At 38.9% G+C, this 10838-nt stretch overlaps 1 protein-coding gene across 9 annotated transcripts in view; it reads left to right on the top strand.

The window, feature by feature from the left end:
• Nucleotides 1-4013: 4013 nt before the first annotated feature.
• LOC106821425 (colorectal mutant cancer protein-like) overlaps nucleotides 4014-10838 on the top strand; it is a 34969-nt gene continuing 28144 nt past the window's right edge. For 3 of the 9 annotated variants that reach the window (XM_014826218.1, XM_014826222.1, XM_014826213.1), the window contains exons 1-5: nucleotides 4014-4072; nucleotides 6888-7016; nucleotides 7401-7495; nucleotides 8066-8179; nucleotides 8914-9056. In XM_014826218.1, the coding sequence (XP_014681704.1) occupies nucleotides 7403-7495; nucleotides 8066-8179; nucleotides 8914-9056 (350 nt within the window). In that variant the 5' untranslated portion in view covers nucleotides 4014-4072; nucleotides 6888-7016; nucleotides 7401-7402. Of the gene's footprint in view, nucleotides 4073-6599; nucleotides 7017-7400; nucleotides 7496-8065; nucleotides 8180-8913; nucleotides 9057-10838 lie in introns of those variants that run through there. The other 6 variants (XM_014826221.1, XM_014826215.1, XM_014826220.1 and 3 more) reach the window with 6 other exon arrangements.

The raw sequence follows: 10838 nt of genomic DNA, 5'->3' as shown, positions 1-10838 counted from the left end.
GAGAATGGCAGAATGGCAGTCTGTGAGAATGGTTACGGCAACTACACGACAGATGGCGCTCTCGTATCGTATCGTATCGTATCGTATCGTATACTGTCCCACTTTTGTATTTCACAAGGCATCACTTCTGGTGAAGGTGCGAGGATATTCTGGGAATGCGAACGTTCATCTCATCATTTCCATTAATTTGTACCTCCAGCATTTAATTCTGCTAATCTTATTCTTTGATCCTTATATTTTAGTAATTTCCTCACGTGGTCGGAAGCAATTTTAAGTAACTTGGGATCGTCACATTTCCAGTCTTTAATGAACTCCCCTTTATTTATATCCCCATATTCAAGGCTATTATATAGATGTAACAAGTCTTCTTTTTCTCCCCCACTACACAAGTCACATCCGTCATTAGTGTACTTATTTTTAAAGTAAGCCTTTAAATCTATCATGCATGTCTTGCATTTAAACACAAATCAAGGATCTTCATAGGACATTGACATCATATAATTCTTTAATCCATAATTATTAATATTAATCATTTTCAATTTTGTTTTTGTTGCTCCCTCCCCTTCGTTCCTTTCTATCACGTTTTTTAGAATGGCTTCTTTTACCATCTTTTTCCATCTCATTTTTGATAAGGCGCCAATAGATAAGAATAACATATTTAATTTATATTCTTTAATTTTGTCTATGATTTCATTTGCCCAATTTTTCTCCCATATTTTAATTGCTGTAACAACAATCTTCTCATTAAACGTTCTTGCTCTAAATTTATTATGTATTGTAATAACATTAATCTTTTATAATCGATTTTGTCAAGAATTGGTATTATACCTAGCTCAACTCTTAGAGCGATTAGTGGGGTTTTACTATGTGCACCTAGTATCTCCTTAAGCAATCATTTTGAAAGCCTTCCAATAATTGTATTTCCTTTTTTGTTAGGGTTGTCTAAGTTTCACTATTATTTAATATAGATGGGAGTATCGTGCATTCATATAATTTCACTCTAGCTTCTACTGTGAAATTGCCTAATTGGTTTGGTTTAGTCATTGTTAGGACCTCCCCCATCATATACCTGCCTCTGTCTATTCTCTCTTTTATCATAACTATGTAGTCACCGTTGCTATTAAAAATGACTCCTAAATATTTATATTTAGTACAATGTTTTATCTCTGTTCTACCCAAATAAATTTTTTCTGTTTTTTCAGTACTAATGTTTCTATGAGGCAAAAATTTAATATTTATTATATTTGTCTTGTCCATATTGAATGTTATCATTTTTTCTGTTGCAAGTAAGTTACATAAATCTGCTCTCGCTCTGGCTCAATTCACTGAGTTCCTGAGTTGTACCAGAGCATATAAATCGCAGTGGATTTATATGCTCTGGTTGTACGCATTGATCTTTATAATAAAATCCAGGCCCGTAGCCAGGGGGGGGTTCGGGGGGTTTGCACAACTCCCCCCCCCCGAGCAAAAAAAAGAAGCAAATATTTGCAAGAATTTCCCCTCAGGTATGCACCAGATCGCTCCATTTTAGTGTAATAATTGCAAAATCTCCATCGTGTTGGAGGGGAATACCACCCTCCACACCCTCCCCCGCCCGCTCTGGTCGCTTCGCGCCCTCACAAATTGCCAACATTTAAAACAAACCCCTCCCAATATAAAGCTGGCTACGGGCCTGTAAAATCTATATAATAGTTATTATAGAGTTCAGTGGTTGTATAAAGGGGGCACTGCATGCAGTTTGTGGTTACGGTTGGAAGATGTGCTGTCCACCAAGAATAACAAAATGCGTCTACTGCTACAATGTATTACATTTGTAAACGTCGTCTTTCCAACTAAATCATTCGTCTATCCAACGTGAAAATATATTTAGTAAAATGCAACCGAAAAAAGTGATATTGCACATTTTATTCCACTACCCTATTTCATGCACGCTCCGTTCGGTGATGCCACTCTCTATCTGCTCAAGCGGCTGAAGCGCAAGATACATGTCTATAACACTATTGACGTATTGTAATATATCATACAGAGATAAATACGGCATCATCATGCTGATTGTTTTCATACGTTTCTAGTACTGTCTCAGCGCTACAGTAGTGGTATTGGGTGCCTTTGATATTCGCACGAGGGAACAAGCTGGTTTCCCCGTGTAACAACGTGGTTTTTGAGTTAGAGGTTGGACGGGGAACGTGAAATCCAATCCAAATTGTTGATGTAAAAATGTGCTATTTTACAGTTCCCTTGGCCACCCGCACACAAAGGCACTGGGTTACAACTTCTCCATCTTTCCTTCCCTGAACGTAATTTTTCTCATATATATATATATATACACTGTACTTTAAAATTAGTGATATAAAGGTCAGGAGAGAAAAATATGGAGAAAAAAAAGAAGAAACCCGCACGCGTATTCACACACAAAAAATTATCTCCATCTTCCTCTCTCCTACCCTTTCTATCAACAATTTTAAAGTATACTATTAAACTATGTGAATGTATTAGAAAGCAACTATCGTAAGCTCTACTGGCGAGATTCGTTCTCTATCATATTATAAGCAAGTATAATTTATATTTATATATATATATATATATGCATATATATATATATATAATATATATATTATATATAATATATTATATATATATATACATATATGTATATGCGTTTGTGTGCGTGCGCGCGTTTGTGTGTGCGTTTGTGTGCATGTGCGCTGTGCGTTCACTTCTGATGTATACATACACAAGTACAGTACGTATACATCAGAAGTAAAAAAAAGCGGGCGCCGTGCTTTTTATAACCTATATATACTATAAATATATATATATAACTATATATATATACTATATATATATATAACAATCAAGCATGTATTGCATGTAGTACGTAATTAATCAAAATAGTTGCGTGAACGATTAATTGCTCGTTATTATTCCTCCTCGCACCCACAGGTAGCAGCAGCGTCCAATAGCCTTCTCACAATCTATAGATACATAATACCAGGAGCGTATAATGACAAAACTCAAATGACATCGTCGTCGTCGTCATCGTCTCAATCGTCATTATACGCTCCTGATAATACTTATAGATACATACATATCACCATATCACGAGTTGTATAATTATACATTAATAACATTATTATCTACATTGTTATTATATACACTGTTCAGTGGTTTACATAGCATCAGGAGTTAATGAGCAAATGAGAAAAATGGATTATTTGTCTCATTAACTCCTGATAGCGTCATACTCATAGACAGCATGTATCTATTTCTATTGCAGAGACAGGGAACCAGTCTAGGTCACTGATCTCTACAGCTATACTAACTGTATACTACTATACTACTGTTAGTATAGTATACTACAGCCCGTAGCCAGGGGGGTTCGGGGGGTTCAAACGAACCCCCCCCGAGCCCCTCCCCCCAAGCCAAACATTTTTTTTTGAAAATTTTGCAGAATTTCAGCCTCAGCGCCCTCCATTTAGTGTAATAATTGCAAAATTCCATCGTGCGGGAGGGTGAACAGTTAACACCCCCTCCCACACCCTCCCCCGCTCGGTCGCTCTTGGCTCCCTGCGCCTGGTCGCTTCGCGCCCGAGCAGTGGGCGTGTACAGGGGGGGTCCAGGGAGTCGGACCCCCCCTTCTCGCGCAGAAAACGCATCTGAGGGGGTGTAATTTTAAAAATTTTCTGGGGAGGCCCCCACACCCCCCTCGCCGTGCTCGCAACTAGGGTTACGGTTAGACACCCTGGTACAAATCCTGTACACGCCCGTGCCGAGCAAATTGCCAACATTGAAAAACGAACCCCCCCAATAGAAAGCTGGCTACGGGCCTGATACTATACTAGTAGTACTATACTAGTAGTACTATACTATACTAGTATAGTATACTACTAACTACTATACTACTGTTACTGTTAGTATAGTAGAGATCAGTGGTCTAGGTCAGCATTCGCGATTGACACCCGATTGAAGCGCTCTTTGGCATTAGCACGCATAGTATCCGAGAGGTGGCGCTGTGGAGCAAAGCTCTGCACCAAACTGCACTGTGGACATCAGAAATCAGTGTAACGATAAAGTAAGTTGTTTTTTGTCGCAGTTGCGTTTGTAGCTAAATTTCTATTATAATGACATTACTGCTACATTATAGATGCCCGTAAAGTCTGGATTGCCTTGTTGTATTAATATTACTATTAGGTTTTCAGATTATGTGTATGAGCATGAAATCAAATGAGATACTCTGACCTCCTAATCTAAACAAACTCTGTCGTTACAGCCTGGCTACAGTTGTGTGATGTTGTAATGACTAATGTGTTGCCGATGATTTATTGTTACACTGTATTTGTTATTCACAAGGAAATAAACGGGTTATTCGCTCTTAAGTAAATAAGCGAGAGCAAGGATTTGCATTAAAATTATTAGCATTTCATTTATTATGAATTTACTCAAATTTGATATTATATAATTTATACACTACTTCAGTACTCACTACTTAGGCTAGATACAATAATGTAACCCAAACCCAAGAGGATAGGGTTACAACGCGAGCCTATACCTTTTTGCGGAGGAATGCCCGAGTGAATCACTCGCGGCAGGTTTGCTGGTGTATTTCAGAGACTAGAACTTCCAACTGGGTTTATTCTAACACAAACCTTTCTCCGCTATCTGGGAACTTACTTTGTATCGCAATACTCTGTATTAAACTAATATACCTGTTATAAAAATTCGAAGTGACGAGCGGCGAATATACTGAGCGCCATTTCTGTTGACCTGTGACGTACGCATTTCCCAATGCGCATAGCGATCGGCAAACGCAGCGCCTCCGATTGGTCGGTGAATCCACTCTTCAAACCGAAGTACGTCACAGGTCAACAGAAATGGCGCTCAGTATATTCGCCGCTCGTCACTTCGAATTTTTATAACAGGTTATATTAGTTTAATACAGAGTATTGCGATACAAAGTAAGTTCCCAGATAGCGGAGAAAGGTTTGTGTTGAGAATAAACCCAGTTTGGAAGTTCTAGTCTCTGAAAATACACCAGCAAACCTGCCCGAGTGATTCACTCGGGCATTCCTCCGCAAAAAGGTATAGGCTCGCGTTGTAACCCTATCCTCTTGGGTTTGGGTTACATTATTGTATCTATACTTAGGCTAGCCCGCGTTCATTAACTGCCGCAGGGCTATAGAACATTGTCAGCTCGATTTCGCTACTGCATTTGGTCCCGATTGGTTCCACGAAAAATGGCTCAGAAAACGCAAAATGATCGGGCTTTTTAACACTTATTTATCTACTAGTACTAGTACTACATGGTCGGACATCTCATCTATCTTTTTGAACACTTTCCACAACTTTACACCATGTATTTATGCATTTAATAGCTTTATTCCTTACAAGTGAGCACTACTCAGTCTACTGGCTGTACCATTTGAAATATTGTGGCGCGCGAACGCGTGACGTCACCGGATATGTAAGCAAAACACATGGCAGCTATGGTGTATGTATATACAATACCGGTGACGTCACGCGTTCGCACGCCACAATATTTCAAATGGTACAGCCAGTAGTGCTGACTTGTGAGGAATAACGCTATTAAAGGCATAAATACATAGTGTAAAGTTGTGGAAAGTGTTCAAAAAGATAGGTGAGGTGTCCATGTAGATAAATAAGTGTTAAAAAGCTCGATCATTTTGCGTTTTCTGAGCCATTTTTCGTGGAACCAATCGGGACCAAATGCAGTAGCGAAATCGAGCTGACAATGTTCTATAGCCCTGCGGCAGTTAAAGAGACAGTAGCCTCTAGGATTTTACTGCATACAACTGTACTTACTGTATAACAAATCGTCTATACCCACACGTATTTGTTACCAGATACCTAATTTAATTGTTATAATTAATTACACATCAACGCTACAAATTTGAACGGCGCCATGACACCCGCGACCGTGCTGCCGACCGAAAAAGTTGCGTATTTTACAATTTATTTTGCACGTTACAGACGAGGGCTAATCACAAAAGTGCAATTATATTTATACCTAAATGCTATTTACCGAACGATATTCATTTTAGGGCAAATTTATCCATATTATAACTGAAACTATATGTCGTTTATAAGATATTACAATCCTTTTGCTTTTAAATTAATAAATAAGAAACACCCTCGGTCTGTAGCCCTTGGCTGGAAAGTGGTTTTGCGCAACTTATCAGATCGTGCGCTTTGAGTGGCGCCACCGTCATGGTAATCAAACTGTAGTCGTTAGTTTTAAAACATTTTGTAAAAATATTTCTAATGGTGATTGAACCATGAAACTTTTTATGTAGCGTAATAATATTTAACCTAAATTAGCTGAAAATAACCCTAGAACCTAGAGTAACCTCTCCCTTTAATGAATGCAGGCTATAGTACTAGAGCTAACACTAGGCCTACACTCTACAGTCTACAGTACAGAGTACAGACTTGTCAACATTGTTGCATGCCTGGCTTGAAGTTGATATTCTAACATTGGTTTATGTATAATTAATTTGGTTGCACATGCTCTTGTTGTTTTTCTTCTTCTGATGAACAAATCACCATCAACAAGTTTTTTTGAGGGTGTAACATGAGGGAAGGGGTAAATGTCATTTTTTTCTTCATTTAGTAAACAAGTTTGGAAGTCCAGTAACCACACTTGTTAGTACCTACTACCTATACAATGCAAATCGCAAGTGTTGTGCACTGAAAGCTATAGTGACTAGAGCTAGGTTGACATCAAGCAAATTATCATATGCAGTGTTACTCGTTATGCATTTGAAGTTTTGTGCATGCAATTTTGTAATGTAGTGTTGTCTTTGGAATGTTACTTATATACAAAGGTATTCGAATGTGAGATGGTATTAAACGACATGTTATACTTTCAGTGAAGTACTCCATTGGAATATACTGTATCTAGTGCCAATGAAGAAAGCACCTATATTCTTGCCTCTTGATCTAGAGATGATGGTAGCATCACCTTGACAGGCACGTGCATTGCCAACAGGGTTATATAGGTCAGCTGAGATTTATAATGTGCATACACTTACAGATTATATATTTAAAGCCAGAGGAGTCATAAAATTATTATAAAGCAGGATTAGAAATATATGTTTTTGCCATGCAGCAAATATTTACTGCCAGAGAAAAGTGCAGGCAGCAAATTAATTCATCCGGGCAGAATCTTTTCTGCTTTTACTATTGTTTATTAAAAATATCCTTACAGCAAGTATTTGCTGCTAATGTTGAAAGCAGGCACTAAACTGATTCTTATAGGCACTAAAACTGCAGCTTGCTGCCCATAATTTTGAACTCTGTAAAGGTCTGTAAAATGTCCTAGTATTGAAATATAATGCTTGATTATTCTGTATTTCTTATGGATTCATTTAATAATTACCTAGATATGGATAACTCACTCAACGTCAATCACGATCAAGGTTCCTGTCACGAGCAAAAGGTACCACACAGCTTTACACAGGAGACTGGTGAAAGCCAGGTAACAATCGCATGGAATCTATAGCTTGAAATTATGAGTTCCTTCCTCAAAGCTAAAAAATAATGGATAGACAAATGCAGCGTATATATTACATTTATAATTGTTGCATGCAGCATAAATATTACCCTAATAAAGTTTTATTTTTTAACCGTTTTCATGTTTTCTCGGCCATTCTGATACTTACCTGTACTCCTTGCATAATACCAAGTGTATATATGGTAAGGCTAACATGTGATAGAACAATCACACATCTTTCTTTTCAGCTATATGAGCACCGATCTGCATTTCAAATTGGATTTGTTTACATATCTCAACATCACTAGCCGTAATTTTTGCTCTCGTGAAATATCATCAACATGTACCTTGTCTCTACACTATCTATAAAGCTATATACTAGCAATAGCACTGTTGAATTTATATTTAAGCATTATGGCAAAGTTGCAAATCAAATTTGCCCTGATGCCATTTGTAAAGCCTACCGTGCAAATTTACACTGAAGTACGTTAATGTACACTTTGCTACACACTATAAATGTTAAAGATGGTGTTTGAGAGGCCTCAACGATTCCAGTTTCAGACTGCAGAAGTCGCTGCCTTGTCAACTAAGGTGATCAAGCTGTCTGACACACTCCAGCACGCCACATGTGAGAAAAATGCTATCGAAAAACAACTTAAAGAAACGCAGGTAAAAAGTACATTTCGTTTTAAAACGGCTGAATAATTTAGTGATCGACTATGATATCGTTCATCTTTGTATTGCACTGGTCGATTACTTGAACACACTATGTTAGTGAGTTCACTTATTCGGTGATTCATACGTTGTATGTGAATTCAATTGTGTGACGTTACATGCATGTAAATGTTACCTTCACTTTACTATCTGCGTTTAAAGTTTTTATTACGAAATTTTTGCTCAGAAACGCTCGATCCTAAAAAATATAGCGAAATATAGTCTCACCTCCCAGTGAATATATCACTGATTACACTAACTTGAAAAACACTTAAGATTTTACGCAGTTCTAGCATAGAAAATTGGGTATGAACACATCGTAACACACTGAAATTTTATCATGTCGGGACACTGTCAAAATGTATCAACTTGTAATTTGTCGGTGCAAACGAGATTATGCGAGAGACGTGTAAGTATGGATGATAGCTTGTGCTATTAGCGCTACTAACAGGTCCAAGATTACAAGGAAAGGCTCGCTGGTAATCAAACTTGCATGTTTTGGTGAATACGAAGGTTCTAATACATTTTATCGTTACTCTAGACAGTTGCTGTTACTCAAGCAATAACGGTAGGTAATTAAACGGTCATACAAGTGGGGAAAACACTAGATAATTATTGTAAATATGGCTTTAACGTGTAATTAATGATTGTGTGTGTGTGTGTGTGTGTGATTTCCCCCGCGCGTTCAGCTGGAGATGCTGTGTGCGATGCAGGAGAGTGAGAGGCGCTTTCACAACCAGGCGATACGACACGAGGAGCGACTCGTAGAGCTGCACAGCGTCATCGCCGAGCTGAGGAAGAAGTTCAGCGATCGCTACACGAACGTCATCAGGTGAGGCGGCGGTCGCTGGGGCAGCATGCGACGCTCCAGATGGTGACGCGTCTCTGTGACAATCCCATCTTCGTTTGCTCGATTGGCTATTATGTTGGCTTTATCTATGGGCTATTATTATTTACTTGTTGCCTTGTATCTAGTTGTGGCATCTATGCATACCTGGTACTGATGCTTTTTAGCTCAGCTGACGAAGTCAGATGCAGCTTGTAGAATCGCATGATTGTCCGTCCGTCCGTTCGTCAACAGTTGGGCACAAATCTTAACCGCTCGACGTACGGTCTTGATATTTGGGACATCAGGGGGGATCGCAAAAAGGACTGGATGTCGAATTTGGGGGTCAAGGGTCAAAGGTCAAGATGTGTCAATGGAAGGGGAATATTTCCCCCTTAACTTAAGGTATAGGAGGAAATACGGAATTGCGGCACAAATCTCAACGGCTTGACCTACGCTCTTAATATTCGATGTATAGTGTGATGGGGAGAAAACCCATCACCAGCGCGAAATTGGAGGTCAAAGGGCAGTGGGCAAAGGTCAGATATCAGACATTTTCTGAGGACATGGTCTAACGGACCAAGTGCAAAACTTTTTTGTTACAGCGTTGACCTACCGTTTTTTATCACTTTATTGAAAGGACCATGAAATGTTTCCGCTGACGTGCGAAGAGTAAGTGTCTGTTAACCTTTTGACCCTCAAGAGGAGGGTTAAACATGGATTTGTTGACTGTTAACAAAGGATTGTGTGTGCGTTTGTGTGCATGTGCGTGTGCGTTCACTTCTGATGTATACATACACAAGTACAGTACGTATACATCAGAAGTAAAAAAAAAGCGGGCGCGTGCTTTTTATTAACCTATATATATATATATAACAATCAAGCATGTATTGCATGTAGTACGTAATTAATCAAAATAGTTGCGTGAACGATTAATTGCTCGTTATTATTCCTCCTCGCACCCACAGGTAGCAGCAGCGTCCAATAGCCTTCTCACAATCTATAGATACATAATACCAGGAGCGTATAATGACAAACTCAAATGACATCGTCGTCGTCGTCATCGTCTCATCGTCATTATACGCTCCTGATAATACTTATAGATACATACATATCACCATATCACCGAGTTGTATAATTATACATAATAACATTATTATCTACATTGTTATTATATACACTGTTCAGTGGTTACATAGCATCAGGAGTTAATGAGACAAATGAGAAAAATGGATTATTTGTCTCATTAACTCCTGATAGCGTCATACTCATAGACAGCATGTATCTATTTCTATTGCAGAGACAGGGAACCAGTCTAGGTCACTGATCTCTACCAGCTATACTAACTGTATACTACTATACTACTGTTAGTATAGTATACTACAGGCCCGTAGCCAGGGGGGGTTCGGGGGGTTCAAACGAACCCCCCCCCCGAGCCCCTCCCCCCAAGCCAAACATTTTTTTTTTTGAAAATTTGCAAGAATTTCACCTCAGGTATGCACCAGATCGCTCCATTTTAGTGTAATAATTGCAAAATCTCCATCGTGTTGGAGGGGAATACCACCCTCCCACACCCTCCCCCCGCTCGGTCGCTTCGCGCCCTCACAAATTGCCAACATTTAAAAACAAACCCCTCCCAATATAAAGCTGGCTACGGGCCTGTAAAATACTATACTAACAGTAGTATAGTAGTATACAGTTAGTATAGCTGGTAGAGATCAGTGACCTAGACTGGTTCCCTGTCTCTGCAATAGAAATAGATACATGCTGTCTATGAGTATGACGCTC

The sequence above is a fragment of the Priapulus caudatus genome, unplaced genomic scaffold (assembly GCF_000485595.1).
Source record: "Priapulus caudatus unplaced genomic scaffold, Priapulus_caudatus-5.0.1 Scaffold72, whole genome shotgun sequence".
Classification (NCBI taxonomy): domain Eukaryota; kingdom Metazoa; phylum Priapulida; class Priapulimorpha; order Priapulimorphida; family Priapulidae; genus Priapulus; species Priapulus caudatus.
This window is presented reverse-complemented; position numbering and strand designations above follow the sequence as displayed.